Below are 15,547 nucleotides of genomic sequence, written 5' to 3'. Positions count from 1 at the left end.
CCACAAGCCGTTCAGCATGATTGCTGCGGAGGGAAGCAGGCAATGGGTATTGTAGCACTTCCAGGGAGGTGAGAACACCATCAGGTAGTGCTCTAGTGTCTTGTCTAGACATTACAATAAAAGGGCCATGTGTGCGCGGATGCGCCGGTAGACAGTGCCGTCTGGTACACTCACTTCTCCAACTGTCAGCAGTATGCACACCTCTATTTGTTACAAATAGCCGTTTTTAGGTTTTGCCTGGCGAGCTGCGCACTGCGCAGCTGCAGGGAAAACCTTATGAGAAGAGTAGAGTGCTTTGGTCCCCGCCTCTGTTTCCATTGGCTACGTCCATAAATGGAGGCTAGCCATTGGAACAGAGATCTGTCCGTCATGGCCGGACCAGACTCGTGGGCGTTCCCGCGATTTCTTCCCTCTCCGCCCCTCTGTGCGCGTCATCTCGGCGGTGGGCGTGTTGTTTTTTAGGTGTGTTTTGTTCATTCCAGGCCGACAGCCGCCGGAAGAAGTCCTGGTGAGTGCTCGCCCCCCCCTCCCGCTGTCCGTGTGCCCGCCCGCCCCCTCCCGCTGTCCGTGTGCCCGTTAACCCGCCCCCCTTCCCGCTGTCCGTGAGACCGTTCACCCGCCCCCCCTCCCGCTGTTCGTGAGACCGTTCACCCGCCCCCTCCCGCTGTCCGTCCCCCCTCCCGCTGTCCGTGTCTTTGTTCGCCCCCCCCCCCCCCCCCCCCCCTCTTGACTCCCGCGTCGGGGCTCGCGCTTCCTTTTCCTCGCTTGCTGTGGACGAGGCATCATGAAGGCATCAGGGAACGTAAGGGCGCTTTTATTTTGATGGTGTTGCGCATGCTAAGGGTCGAGTAGTGTGTCTTTGAGTGTGGACCAACTTTTATGCTGACCGGAGTGTTCTCTCAGATGCCGGGGAGGGAAGGCGTCAGACCACGGTGTGTGCACGGGCGAGAAGTTTGCAGCATGGCGGCGCACCATGAGCGGGCCAAGTGTGGTAGCGTCTCTGATCAGCTACTGGCCTTGTATGTCGTGTGGCCTGCACTACGACATACTACTGCACTGGCTGCTGAAATACAAAATACATTTTTACCGTTAAGATTTTATTTATTTACTCTTAATGTTATGTACTCTTTACTAGAGGTTGGCGAAGCAAGAAAGTGATGCTGTGACCCATGCTAGAGAAAATTTGTATAGCGCTACATATACCCGGCGGTGTCTAGGCACTTAATCAGCTTGCTTATTGCAGTGGATGTATGGTGAGCCATGTCTATGCTTGGGCTTGCATTGTTCATCCCTAATCATACCCCCGCTGGCCGTTCCCGCCCCCCCCGACCGCTGTCCGTTCCCGCCCCCCCCCCCCCCGAGGATATTGCACAAGGTCAAGCAGTAGCGATTCCCTGAGGCGGCTTGTGTCTTAGTGCAGTCTCCTTAGTCCAGCGCCTTGAGGTCATTGTGAAAGGACAAACAGTATCGATCCTCTTAAGAGAGTGTTTCCCTCTCCCGTCCCAATGCTGTAGCGCCCTGAGGTCACTGTGCAAGGAGAAGCAGTAGCGACTCTCTGAGGCGGCTTGTTATCTTATTTGCAGCCTTGGCTGGCTCTGTGTGTGTGTGTGTGCGGCTGGCTCTGTGTGTGTGTGTGTGTGTGTGTGTGTGTGTGCGTGCGTGTGTGTGTGTGTGTGTGTGTGTGTGTGTGCGCGGCTGGCTCTGTGTGTGTGGCTGGCTCTGTGTGTGTGTGTGCGGCTGGCTCTGTGTGTGTGCGGCTGGCTCTGTGTGTGTGTGTGTGTGTGCGGCTGGCTCTGTGTGTGTGTGTGTGTGCAGCTGGCTCTGTGTGTGTGTGTGTGTGTGTGTGCGGCTGGCTGGCTGGCTGTGTGTGTGTGTGCGGCTGGCTGTGTGTGTGTGTGTGTGTGTGCGGCTGGCTCTGTGTGTGCGGCTGGCTCTGTGTGCTGTGTGTGTGTGTGTGTGTGCCTGTGTGTGTGTGTGTGGCTCTGTGTGTATGTGTGGGTGCAAATGCAATAGGTCTCACATTTGCGAGAGATTAAGCTAATGGCAATGTAAATGACAATGCCATTTATTTATCTGTTTTCAAAACCAACACATAAATACAAATGTTGTCATTTACAATGCCAATAGCTCTAACTTTTCCAAAGGCGAAACCATTGCATTGTAAATGCTTGTTATACTTACCTAATTGGTCTGGATTCTGTCTTTGAGCGTGTGCAACAGTCTTGATGGAGTGAATACAATAAATACTTAACACACCCTCTGAATACGCCTAACTGCTCGCCCACACTACCACAAAGAGAGCTATTAGTACTTACCTAATTTAGCCTCTGCTATACCTCTGGGTACTCCCTGGACTCTGTGCACACTATACCCCACTTTGGTATAGTGTATGCAGAGCCAGCTGCCTACAATTACTACAAATGTGACTTTTGTTCAAGGCGATTAAAGATGTGATGCGTTTCATGGATATTGTTAAAAGTTGTAGCTCATTTTCATGGTAATTTCTACAGGCAATTACTTAGGTGTGGACTGTATTCAGGGTGGTGGTTACTATATGGCATCTTTATGTGGCGAGGCTAGCAAATGTACGTTACGTCCTTAGAGATTACTACAGATGTGGATTGTCTGCACGAGATGACTACACATCCTCATTGTGTAGACTTTTGTTGCTAGAGATGTGGCCTGCGCTCATTGTGTTTACTGCAAATGCTGCTTGTGTTCATATGAGCACTACATGGGTATCTCTGAGTCATTGCGATCACTGCATATGTGGGTTGAGTTTACCAAGACATTACTATTTCTGAGCTCCGTGTTAACGTGTTTTAACAAGATCTGGAGCTCGTAAAGGAGAGCTGTCCATGCACAATTCAAACCTCATTGCTTGTTTCACGCTGACTTCAGCAGCAGGCGGTTTTTACACTAATCCATTTTGCACGGTTGTGTATGAAGAGAACTACATGTGTGGCTTGTGGCCATAAATTCTACTGCTGCTGAGTTTGTGTCCTTGTAATTTGAGGCAGATGTGGCTTGTGTTAAACAAGAGACTCATTCTGTGGCACTAGACTTCAAGGGAGGGGTGCATTTTGTTGTGAATGTTCTCATCTGTGTCTTGTACCATAGAGTATGTTCTGGTGTAACTTGTGTCCATGGAGATTCCTCCGCCCATGGGCTGTACCAGGGAGACTAGATTATAAAACTATATATTAATACTGACCATTACACAATCAATTTGATCTCTGATACCCCGAAATATTAAACAACTGTGAGCGAGGGACCTCACCATTTCAGGCACCCTTTCTGTTCATGACCTGGGTCCAGTTCCAGCATTCTTTTCCCAGGGAGCATGGCCACCTGGGGTGCCTTAAGCATTAATTCTCCCAGTTCTCCCAGTTGGGCGCTCACTTCCGGTGACCTCTATCATTGACTTCTTCCAGGATGTGTCATCTTTGTGCAATTTTACCATGCAGTCATCGGGTTTTGGTCAAAAACTTTTGTTGTGCTGGGGCTTTATGTGCAGCATCCTCTGAATCTACTAGAGGCCTGTGTCGCATATTGTCCTTCGATTGCATTGTAAGTGGCACCATCCCTAAATGGTGGCTGACACTGCCAGCTAGGCCTAACACTGCCTGCCTGTGGAAGAGGCTGCAAAGGATGATGAGAAGATTGTCCCTGGGCAATGAGGCTGTTCCTATGAGTCTTGCTATGCAGAGGGGGAACACCCCAATAAGAAAGGACTCACACTTAAAATATAATCACTGTCCCTTCTGTAGCAGCTACCTCTACCAATTTGCCATAGTCGACAGTAATTTACATGTATCATGCCCAAACCTGTTCACTGTCTTTTATGCCGGTCGTAACATTTTTGCGATTTTAGCTATTTATATGACTTATGACCTGTTCTTAAAGACAATTTGAGACAATATTACACTGTATGTGTCTGTTATCTATTAGGTAATTTTAACGGTTTTACTGTTTTTGGTTACAGCAATCATTGTGGTACTGTGCGAGGCTATTTGTTTTATTGAAGCACGTTGTCTTTTATGATTTCTGTTAATCGAAATAAAGACATAATTAAACTGAAACTTAAACTGTATACGGATACCTCAGCCCAAGTCGGGACTGGATTGAATGGGAGACATGAAGCTCAGGGAGATTTAATTGTGGCATCAAGCAAGGTTGCCCATTTGCACCAGCACTATTGAGCTTCTACAGTAATTACATCGTAACAGAGTATGTTTCAAAGTTAGGATAGGAATACATTCTGACCCCCAGTACTGCTATTTGCAGATGACTTGTGTTGTGGATCAGAAGCAAAGTCCTCCAGAGCAGCATGATACTATATCTGGAGAGCTGAAAAGTTGTAGAAAGAGATCTTGCACACTTGTGAAAGCCTACCCTCGATCATCCTACTAACTAATATAGTATATACTTGTATTAAAAAACAAAGCCCACATAGCACCTCTTACCAAAGTCATCAAGAGAGAAACAAGCGGAACTAACAATATAATCCACATATGCTGGAAAGAAAACCTGATGCCTAAAGGAGGCAAAATAATTAGAAGGAGATCTTCAAGGAACCTGTGAAATTGGGTATTGAGGACATTTCCACCCAGGGACAAACACCCTGCACAACTGGGTAAAAGTAATAGCCACTATCAAATCAATTTATGAATGAATCTCATTGATTAAATCCACTAGGCATTAGGCACACTTAAAAAAGTTTTCTGTCACAAAGTATTTTACTGCAATGGATGTGCAAGAACATACATGGTGATATTAAGATCACAAGAGGAGCAAAAATCAATCTTCTACACACAGAAGAAAATACAGACACAAATGTGACCGAGCCAAGAGCAACAAATAAGCTTGTGAAGTGGTGTTGAAATAAACAGTGCTTCACATAAGCCTCCTGTGCCCTCTGTGCAACTTATCCCATAAAAATAAGTTACAGCTGGTACTGAGAGGTTCTGGCATTACCAGACGAGATGAGAGGGCGACTTAGCAACTGTCGGATCAAAACCGTCATCACGGAGAGAGTCATAGCTTTTCCAATATACCACCTGATGCGCATGCGCGGCGGACACAGCGGAGACGCTGTCAGCTATGCTGCACTTTGTAAAGTTTGCTGCTGCAACCGCTAATTAGAATTCTGTTTTTTAAAACTGCTTTTAAGTCACATATTACCTACCTGTGCACTCCTTGGCTCTGGTCCGACCCGGCTGGTGCCGTTGTTCGGAGTGCCCATAGGAGAAAACACAACTTCTGGTCGGGTTAGTGCTCTAGTATACGCGCACCCACCAGTATTTAGAGACCACCTGATGCGCCCGCGCAGCGGGCGTGCCAAAAGCAAGCTCGTCTGCGCCTGGCCCGGGCCGAGGGCCAGAACCCCTGGTCCTCATAATCAGGCCCGTATAAGATATTTTAGAGAGGATTTAATGAGCCGCTGCCCCGGGTCAGTATCCTCCTGCTGTTTTAAGTTTGATCCCTCACTGGAACCTCATGAATGTGAATACTGCAAATTGCAGTTTGACTTTACGACAATTAAACAATTTCTGCCCCAGTTGTTCCATCATATTCTGATACTCCTAGAGAGATAAAAGCCATGTTATTTAATTCATGCTCACTAATCAAGCATAACAGAGATGGCTGAAATTATTGAAAGTCACAGTCTGGACTTAGTATTCGTTACTGAAACATGGGCTAATGATTCATCTGATCCGGACTTGCTCCTAGCTTTCCCCTCAGGTTTCCAGATTACTAGGGTAGACAGATTTAATAAAAGAGATGGTGGGTTGGCCATCATCACGAAAGAGGGAGTACCCATAATAACATCTTCTTTGGGCACCTCACTTAACTGTGAACTCCTATCATTTCAGATACAACTCAGCCCTAATGAAGCATTGAACGGCCTATTAATCTACCGTCCACCTAAAGCTCAAGCCTCCTTGGTAGATTTACCCCCTTTTTGGAAACCAGCATTAACTATGCAAATTACACCATCCTAGGTGATTTTAATCAGCACTTAGAGATTACTTCGGACCCTAAGAACGCCGAACTTATAGATACCCTGTCCGGCTTAGGTATGGAACAATTGGTCAAAGAAAGTACTCATGTCGCAGGACATACTCTCGTTGGCCTATTTACCTCCAATCCTATGATTAAAATACAGGAGGTTCTATCAGTACTATGGTCTGACCATAGGGCCGTCATATTTACAATTGGAGTCTCACCTCAAAACATGACAGGGATCAAGTCTCCAACAACACAAATGTACCGAGATTGGGCAAAAATTGACTCCGACCTTCTGCAAACCTCACTAAGACTAAATAAGCCTAACTCACCAGTAGAAACTAATCAGGCAGTGCAGGACATAACTTCGTGGATCACTAAGGTCTCTAATATAGTAGCACCTCTAAAATCTACCACCTTAAGAAGAAACAAACCCTCTGAACCTTGGTTCTCTGAAAACGGAGGAAACAAAAGCAACTATGTAGGAGAACTGAAAAACAATGGAGGCACAACTATAATAAGGAACTGAAAATGAAGTATGCACAGACCTTAGCTGCATATAAAAAGTTAATCATGGAAGAAAAAAGCAATTATTTTACTAAGAAAATACTGACAATCAAAAACTCCAGTAAAGAGCTTTTTGCCACCATCAAAAAACTAACAAAGCTTCCGACAAAAGAGAGATCAGACAATAACCCAGAATTTTGTCACGTACTGGGTCAGGCTTTTGCCGACAAGGTGGAACTAGTTTATAAAACTTTTACTAAGCTCCCTGATGAATCCACATCCCAAAGGAGTGTCCTTACTCCGAGCTCTCCTGGTTTCTCCTTTTCCCCTCCCACTATGGATCAAATCACTAAAACCATAATGGGTACAAAATCAGGGGCCCGTCCGATCCTTGCCCCCCAAAAGTTTTTCATCTCTTCCCAGAGACCCTTGGCGAACAATTGAGTGATGTATTTTCGGGAATAATACTACTTGGAAAATTCCCTGAAGTATGGAAGGTAGCATTGTGTTTCCGCTTATAAAAAAAACTCATCTAGACCCAGCCGAGCCTAATAACTATCGGCCAATCTCCAGAATCCCTTTCTGTTCTAAGGTCCTGGAGAAACTGCTTAATGTCCAGCTTACTGCCTTTGTCTCCTCTAACAATCTGCTCGACCGTTCTCAATTTGGGTTTAGAGAAAGAGGGTCATGGAACTGAAACTGCTCTAATCGCCGCAAGTGAGAAGCTAAGGAAGTCATTGGACGAGGGCGGGAAGGCCGCCTTGATATTATTAGATCTGTCGGCGGCCTTGGACGCCGTCAATCACAAAATTCTTATTAACAGACTGTCTGATCTGGGCGTCCAAGAATCCGCTACGGCTCTATTAACATCATACCTCCCGGAAAGATCTTTTCGAGTTGAATTAGGTGATGCCAGTTCCCAAACCTTCAATCTTCAGTGCGGAGTACCGCAGGGCTCATCTCTGAGCCCTACACTGTTCAATATTTACGTGTCCCCCTTGGCTGCTTTGATTAGACAGTTTGGTTTCTCGGTAATCTCCTATGCAGATGACACGCAGATAGTTGTGTCCATAACCAATAATGAAGAGGAGGTGGCTGATCGCTTTAACAACTGCATGACCCATGTCACCTCTTGGATGCAATCCAATTGTCTTAAACTGAACGGCAGTAAGACCGAAGTTCTACTCTTGGGTGCTAATCCGTTGACTTGGTCTCGGAAGTGGAGGCCTGTAGATCTGGGGGATTGCCCAATAAGGCAAACAATCTTGGGATCACGTTTAACTGTAAGTTGATCTTTGACAGTCAAATTAATTGCCCTATCTCCAACTTCTGGTCAATTCTTAAAATGTTTCGGAAAGTCCGCCCCTTTGTGCCGCCGGAGGCAGTAAAAACGTTGGTGACTGCGCTGGCCTTTTCTAGACTAGATTACGGCAATGCACTGCACTCAAACCCAAATCTTAAAAAAGATGCAACGCTTGCCGAACGCAACAGCCAGATTAATATTGAACATCCCTAAGCAAGAATCAGTTTCCCAACAGTTAGGAGCATTGCATTGGCTCCCGGTTAAGAAGAGGATTATTTTTAAGACTCTTTGTATCACATTCAAAGCCCTTCATGGAAAGGGCCCTGCTTACCTAACCTTGCGCTTAAAATACTATGCACCATCCAGGAAACTCAGATCTGCACAACATAGACTGTTGCAAATGCCCAGGTCTAAGCAGGTCTGATGGGGAGGAAGGAGGTTCTTGCTGGGAGCCACCAATTTTTGGAACCTCCTTCCGCTCACAATCAAAAACAGCTTAGATCTTCAAGTATTTAGAAAAAAAGTCAAAACTTGGTTGTTCCAAACTGATATCTAGTCCATCTACACACTAGCTTCACGCTCCTTGAGTCCTCAGCGCGAAGACACCTCCGGGCATTCGTTGCGCTCTATAAATCGAATAATCAAATCAAATCAAATATACTGGTGGAAAAAGACCCATAATACAGCAGACAAATTTGCCACAAATAGCATAGCCTCCGCTCAAGACGGACGGTCAGCAGATGAAGATAACAAGACTGCTATACCAAGACAGTGCGTTAGGGGCTTATGACAAAACAGCCCATATTTTAACTTCAGGGAGGAGCTCCAAATAAGGAGACAAATCGCGCACAAGGAGGAAGTTGTTCTCTTTTCTATCAATCAGATCAGCCTTCTATACTGCACTTAAGTGGAAACCTTGAGGGTATCTTCTGTGCCCATCTTTTCCTCTTGCCACTCCTCCTCTTTGCCATTTTAGGTCGAAGTCTGGTTTGCTAAAGACATCTTGGAGACTTTCTAAAAGCTTCCTTCGGAATGCATTTTGCCCATTGTTTACCACTGGCTTTGTGTTTTGTAACTCACAGTTGTTTGCTTTCAATTTGCTGGCTTTATTGGTTTTAGGCTGTCCACCTTGTATTTGTCTTTCCTGTGGAGCAAAGCCTGTTTACCCCTGCTCATTGTATTCTTACATGAGTGCTCGCTTTCTGTAAACAAGCCTTAGTTTTCATCTTGTTTCATTTGCTGTGCATTCCAAGACGGAGGTCAAGTGTCAGGATATCAGGATCTGACTTCTGAGAGAGTTTGGTGTTTACTTTTATTTCTCTGATTTAAGAGTGAGAGCATTTATGTGACAATTTTGCTGGCTACTGGGGGTTTGAAGGAAAGTCTTTTTCTAACACACAACAAAATGTAAATTTCTGTAAATTAACTGTGCAAATATTTCAGAAAATATCATAGTTAGGAAAGAACAAATGAAGCACATTTCTTTGTAATTCTGAAGTGTTGTGGATGCAAATATTTTAATACAATCAAAACAATTCAATACACTGTGTGATGTCATTTCCACATATTATCTTTTGTGTGCTGTATGGTTTTATCAGTAAAACTGTATGTCTGTGCAAATGTAATGGTCATTTCATGTGTTTTCTGTAATGTCAGTGGGCTACCACACCATGCAAACTCCACATTACACCACTCAACTTTACGCCATTCTGCTCCACTCTGTGCTACTCTACACCCCTTTACTCTACTCCACGCCACTCCGCTCTATGACCCTCCACAACATGCCACTGCACTCTACCACATTCCGCTCGAATGCCACTCCTCTCAATGCCACTTCACTGTACGACATGCCACTGCACTCTAAGTCACTCCTTTCTGTGCCACTCCACTGTTCTGCCCTCCACTCTAATGTCCCTTTACTCTGCAACCCTTCACAGCACGCCACTCTGACACTCCACTCTATGTCCCTCTACGCCACGACACTCCACGTCACAACACTCTTCAATTGTCCATTCTGCGAGACCCTACACTACTGTATTCCACTCCAATCTGCTCCAAAGCACTCTACAAACTTCATTCTTTGCCACGCTACCACACTCCTGCATTTCACACTTCACCTCTCTATTCTACGACACCCTACTCCACTCTACGACACCCTACTCCATTCTGTGGCACTCTACTACACTCTGCTCTACAACACTACCCAACTCCCTCTATGCCACTCCATGCTACTTTACTTTATTCCACTCTATGGCACTCCACTCTACAACACTCTTCACTCTGTGCTGCTCCACTCTATGCCACTCTACTCTGCAACACTCTACTGTGTGAAACTCCACTCTGACATTCCAATCTATGATACTATACACTACAATAATACACTCTATATGACAATCCACTTAATGACAGTCTACTGCACTTAATGGCTCACGACTCTAAGACACTGTACTCCACTCTACAACAATTACTCCACTCTAGGCAATTCTCGCTACACCACTTTACACTACCATATACCACTCCACTTCATGACAATCTACTCCACTCTACAACAGTCTACTCGACACTCCGCTCTACAATAATCTACTCCACTGCATGCAACTCCCTCTATGCCACTCCACGCAACTCTTTGACAATCTACTCCATTCTACGCCCATCTACTCTACTCCACGACATTTTAATCCCTCCACAACACTCCACAACATTCCACTCTATGTAACTCCACAACACTCGATGCCCCTCTACGACACTCCAGTCTGCGACTCTCCAGTCTACGACACTCCACTCTGTGCTACTCTCCTCTAAGCCACTAACTTTTAGCCATGCTGAGCAGCATCCACGCTGTTATACAACATGGCTAAAACACCTTGGCAAAGCCAATAGCGCTTGTGTAGGCGAAACCTATTGGCTTTACCAATGCTTGTTTTGTTCTTCTTCCATTTCACTTTCCACTTCTGTTGTTAAAGTGTTTAGGAAAAAATTACTTACTTGAGTTTTAATATTCCCTTTTTACCCTATTCTTGCCCTTCCCTTTTAATACAATTTTATTTTGGTTGTGTGAATGGCAACTATATATTTTTTTTAATGTTATAACGCACGCACAGACATGGTGCCTATCGTATTTGTGTGTAGTTCATTTGGCACTGCACAAGGAGGATCTGACAGTTTCCGAGGAAGTAATGCTCCACTATGCGCTTCCTCGTGCCTTCGACTCTGAAGTAGCCGGCTTCCCCTTAGTTCAAGTCTTTATATATTGCTTGATTTGCGGCTGAACCTCTTGAGGACTTTTTTTCTATTAATAAGTATCTGAGAACCTGGCTCATCCCGAAATAAGTCATAACTTGTCTGTTTCAGTATTACGTGGAGCCTGCACCCTGGTAGGGCTTTATAAGTCAAATTATTACTTGGAAGCAAATTTATTATAACGTATCCAGATCGTGCTAACGTTTCTGTATGTGTTTTTCATTATCAGGCAGCTCTGTCTCCTCCTGAATGCAGAGAATATCTTCCACTCCATGGCAGACATCCTACTCCGAGAGGACGACCTAAAGTTTGCCTCCATCATGGTGCAGACTCTGAACACCATCCTGCTGACCTCGTCGGAGCTCTTCCCGCTGAGGAACCAACTCAAGGACCTGAAGACACCGGTAGGTCCTACTGCACCCTTGATGGGTGAGAAAGCTGAAGCTGCCATCAGAATGTCCAGAATGCAGCACCTAAGGTGCAAGACTCACCGCTGCCCTCCATACTGCCAGTCACCCGCCATGCCTGTTCCGTTAGCTTAAATCCATGTTACGTTCTCCTTGGGAACAGCTTGGCCTGCACCGAGAGCGCTGTGGTAAAACGCTGCCGCTGTGCTGAACACCATTGTATGCAATCACCACTGGGTCCTACAGGTGGTCACTCTGCTGCGGTTGAGAAGGTGTGTATGGCCGTCCCGATGCCTACTGTGACGCTTCTCCTCAGTTGAGATACTGCATCCCACCTTCATCCCTTCCCTAACCAAGCAATGTGTCAGAACATTGGGTCCAATGTACTAAACTGTTTTGCGGTCGCAAAGCCTGCGATTCACTAAAAACCTTAGTTCAACTGCAAAGCAGGCAATTCCAATTCACAAAGGACACCTTGCAAGTGGGAAAGGCACTGTCCTGCTATTTAGGTTGTAAACATTTGATCTGATAGTCATCCTAAGGGACTGGTATCCCCTTCACACAGTGGAAGATGTGCCTTGTGAATGTGTCCATCTGCACTAGGGGAAGCAGACAGTGGTTCTTCAGACCTATTAAGTTTGCGTTCAGTGAATGTGAACGAAGGGATGGCCACCCGCTGTCCCTTGAATTGCTCTATGCCTCAACTTGCTGCCATTCACACGGAGTCCCCAAAATACTCCTACTTTGGGCATATTTACAAGGGAGTTGTTTCTGCAGCTCCCTGTGAATGGCAGCTTTGCTCTGCAACTTATTTCAACAGATAAAGTGCACAGCTCTGATCGGGTCCCAAACCCAGTCTGTGTGTAAAAATCATTGAGTAGTTCGAGACCCGACCTTTGTACAGGGGCCCTTTTGTTACTGTGTTTGCTTGCAGTGCCTTTTTACTGATTCTGCACCTTTGTTTTTTACTAGAGTGTTGCCACATCCAGCAGCCATCATGCTGTGGGCCTCCACACAGCTGTCACTTGATGTACCCATAGTGGTACCTGGAGCCTCTGGGACCAGCTGGAGATACATCAGGTGGTAGTTGTGAGTCCCAACTCTTTGGCTGTGGTTTTGAAGGGTGTAGTAAGAGTGTAGGCCTGATGAATAAGGCCATCGCCTTGTGAACGTGGACCCACAGTTGTGCCCAGACGGCAGCCCTCCCACCCTTATCAAGCTAACATGGCCTTACACTTGGGTTCTGTGGAAATCCAACATCGTTCTTGTGTCTCCTCCCACAGGAGAGCCGTAACCTGTTCTGCTGCCTGTACCGCTCCTGGTGTCACAATCCTGTGGCCACTGTCTCCCTCTGCTTCCTCACCCAGAACTACAAGCACGCCTACGACCTCATCCAGAAGTTGTATCCTTTTGGTCATGGACACACTTGCCCACTTCTTCCCAAGTGTCATCTCTCACTGTTCCAACTTTTGTGTTGCTGTCTCCCTGTCTCAAATATTTAGGTATCTTTTACTAGTTCAATATTTTCTGTGTACTCCATTCCTAACACTTTGCTGCCAGCTCTTCAGTTGTGTTTCTACCTTTTAGTATGTCTTTCCTTTTTTGATCAACTGAAAAGAATCTCTCATTCATAAATTCAAAATTTCGTGTCATGCTTTCGCTCATTCATTTTACATTTACTTTTTGTTCCCACTGCCTCATACATCTCTGTTTTGTCTCTCTCGTGAGAAGTGGTTTCTCTCGCATCTCATTTTCCTCACTCTCTTTTCTGCTTCTGTCCGTCTCTTGAATCTCCCTTCTGCTTTTCTGTATTTTGATTTCTCTACCTTCTTTTGTTGCACACCTCGTCTTTGTGTTTTTCCCGGTCATTGTATGTTTCTCACTTATGTTTGGCGGTGTAATTCACTCCTCCTCCACTCCTTTTGCAATGAATGAGGTACCGTATTGTGAGGTTTGACAGAGGGGTAAAGATCCAACAGGCAGCCACTGTGGATTGGGGTTGTCGCAGTCAGGGGTGGCAGGAGTAGAAATAGGATGTGCACACTTTCAGAAATGGAAGGTGATTTGACTAATCCATACTGAAAACATTTGTGCTGCGGGATTCATCGTTCCTAGCAGCAATGGCGGGGTGGCGGGTTGGCGAGAGCAGAGCTAGAGGCTGAGGGATGTGGAGAGAATGCTTGTTTCAGAGGGATCCAAGCTAGAAATGGAGAAATGCTTAGAGACTAGGGAAGAATAATGCAGGAAGAGACATGCCTTGGAGGGGAGGAGTGCAGAGAGAGGCTGTGGGATAGCAGGTGACGCAAAGCAACAACAGAGGGACGTGTGGGCTGGAGTTCAGTGAGCTGTGAGTGAGTGCAGAAGTCAGAATGAACGTCTCATGATGGATAAGAGTTGTAGTGTACAATCCTACAGCCAAAGATCAAAGCTGGTGACCAGTGAGACTACTTGTGGAGGCCGAGGCTTGAAGCTGGAGCACCTCCAGAGAACTTGAGAAGTGGAAGAACTAAAAGTGACGGGGTGATGTGGGGTGGGACGGTGTGGGGGGGTGTTACGGATAAGAGTGTGTGCTTGTTTGAGATGCCCTGAGACTAAAAAGAAGTGGACCGGGGAAGACTGCAAATATCTCATGCTCTTCGAGTTCTCATCCTTGACAGATTGCTGCAGTGGGGGCCTGGAGGTCACCGTGGATTTCCTCACTGAAGTGGACAAGCTGGTGCAGCTCATCGAATGTCCGATTTTCACATGTAAGAAGCCACTTGACTGCTTCTCTTTTTCATGTCCATAATGCGTGTTTGCGTGCGCCTGCTATCCTGTATTCTGCATTAGGCCATTTATGTGTGTGGAGGTCACGAGAGTGTGTGTATGTGTGTGCGTGCGTGTGTGTGATATATATATATATATATATATATATATATATATATATATATATATATATATATATATATATATGATCGTGCATCGGTGCTTGTATGCGTGCTGTCATGCGTGCTGCTGGCGTGCATGCGGAGCCTGCATGCATGCCCTGCTGATAGGATCGCCCTTGCTGTAGCAGTAAGTAGAGCAGAAGTGATGCTAGTTGGCGAGCACGCTTTCCGAGAGAAGGTCCATCGGGGACTGTAGCGTGCTGTAGCCCTGAAGGCAGATGGCCTCGCTGTGAACTGAGGCTAACTGAACGTGCTAGCAACAAAGGCAAGGCTATCGGACCCAGGCAGCGCCAGCGTGCCCCGCTGTGAGCCCAGATGCATTGCATCTCTACGCCTCAAAACGTCAGAATTCAGCTAGGATCACTGTCAGCACGAAACAGTTCACCTCAAAACACCAGATGCTGGCCAGGATGCTCCGCGGACACATAGGAGCACAGGCCGATTGCAGTGAACCTCAACCTTTATGCCGCATAAAGCTGTGTGGGTGATGGCTGTGCTGTGATCTCGCAAGCCTGGGCGCTGTGAAGACAACAAATGTCACTCAACCGCGAAAAGTTACAGGCTGCAGGTAATATTGCATATTATGGCCCCCGTGACTCTAAAAAGCCCTGGAAGGCCTGATCATCAACAACACCGGCTTCCGTACATATAGCTGAAGTGGTCACACAAGTAGTGAAATAAAAACGCTGAAATAACCATAGAGTGCCTTTTACTGTACTGTAGCTGTTGTTATGTCATATGCATTCACAGAGGGCTTGAGGTACCCCAGAAGTATGGAGCTGCCTTAAGCTGGCCAGACATTAAACAAGCCCAAGCACAGATCAGAGGTGAGAACTCAGGTGGTGGCCTGACACACAAGCTGTTGTCAAGCTATATATTTCAAGCGCCTCCCATAGACCAAGAGTTATGAGACATAAGGCAGGGACTTTCAGACGACCAACCTTCCGGCAAAACAATGCCCCTATCTCTCTTAGCACTGTAAAAAAATATTGGGGATTACAACACGCGCTGCACATGGGGGACAGGTGATCAGTTGTTTGCAACACACTTTGGAGCAGGGGCGGCTGGTCCATAGGGGCGTTGGGGCAGCGCCCCCCAAAAGAATCGGGCAACAGAAGAACAGAAATGTAAGCAGACAAATTGACAGTTTACAA

The 15,547-nt window shown here is 46.2% G+C and overlaps 1 protein-coding gene across 2 annotated transcripts in view; it reads left to right on the top strand.

Annotated features, from left to right (window-relative positions):
• VAC14 (VAC14 component of PIKFYVE complex) overlaps nucleotides 1-15,547 on the top strand; it is a 1,981,056-nt gene that overhangs the window by 1,750,243 nt on the left and 215,266 nt on the right. For both annotated transcript variants that reach the window (XM_086945294.1, XM_086945293.1), the window contains exons 16-18: nucleotides 11,289-11,463; nucleotides 12,750-12,868; nucleotides 14,134-14,213. In XM_086945294.1, coding sequence (XP_086801420.1) covers nucleotides 11,289-11,463; nucleotides 12,750-12,868; nucleotides 14,134-14,213 — 374 coding nt within the window. The remainder of the gene's footprint in view (nucleotides 1-11,288; nucleotides 11,464-12,749; nucleotides 12,869-14,133; nucleotides 14,214-15,547) is intronic.

This window comes from Lissotriton vulgaris, chromosome 12, assembly GCF_964263255.1.
Source record: "Lissotriton vulgaris chromosome 12, aLisVul1.2, whole genome shotgun sequence".
NCBI lineage: Eukaryota > Metazoa > Chordata > Amphibia > Caudata > Salamandridae > Lissotriton > Lissotriton vulgaris.
Note: the sequence above shows the minus strand (reverse complement) of the source record. Positions and strands in the feature narration are given on the sequence as shown.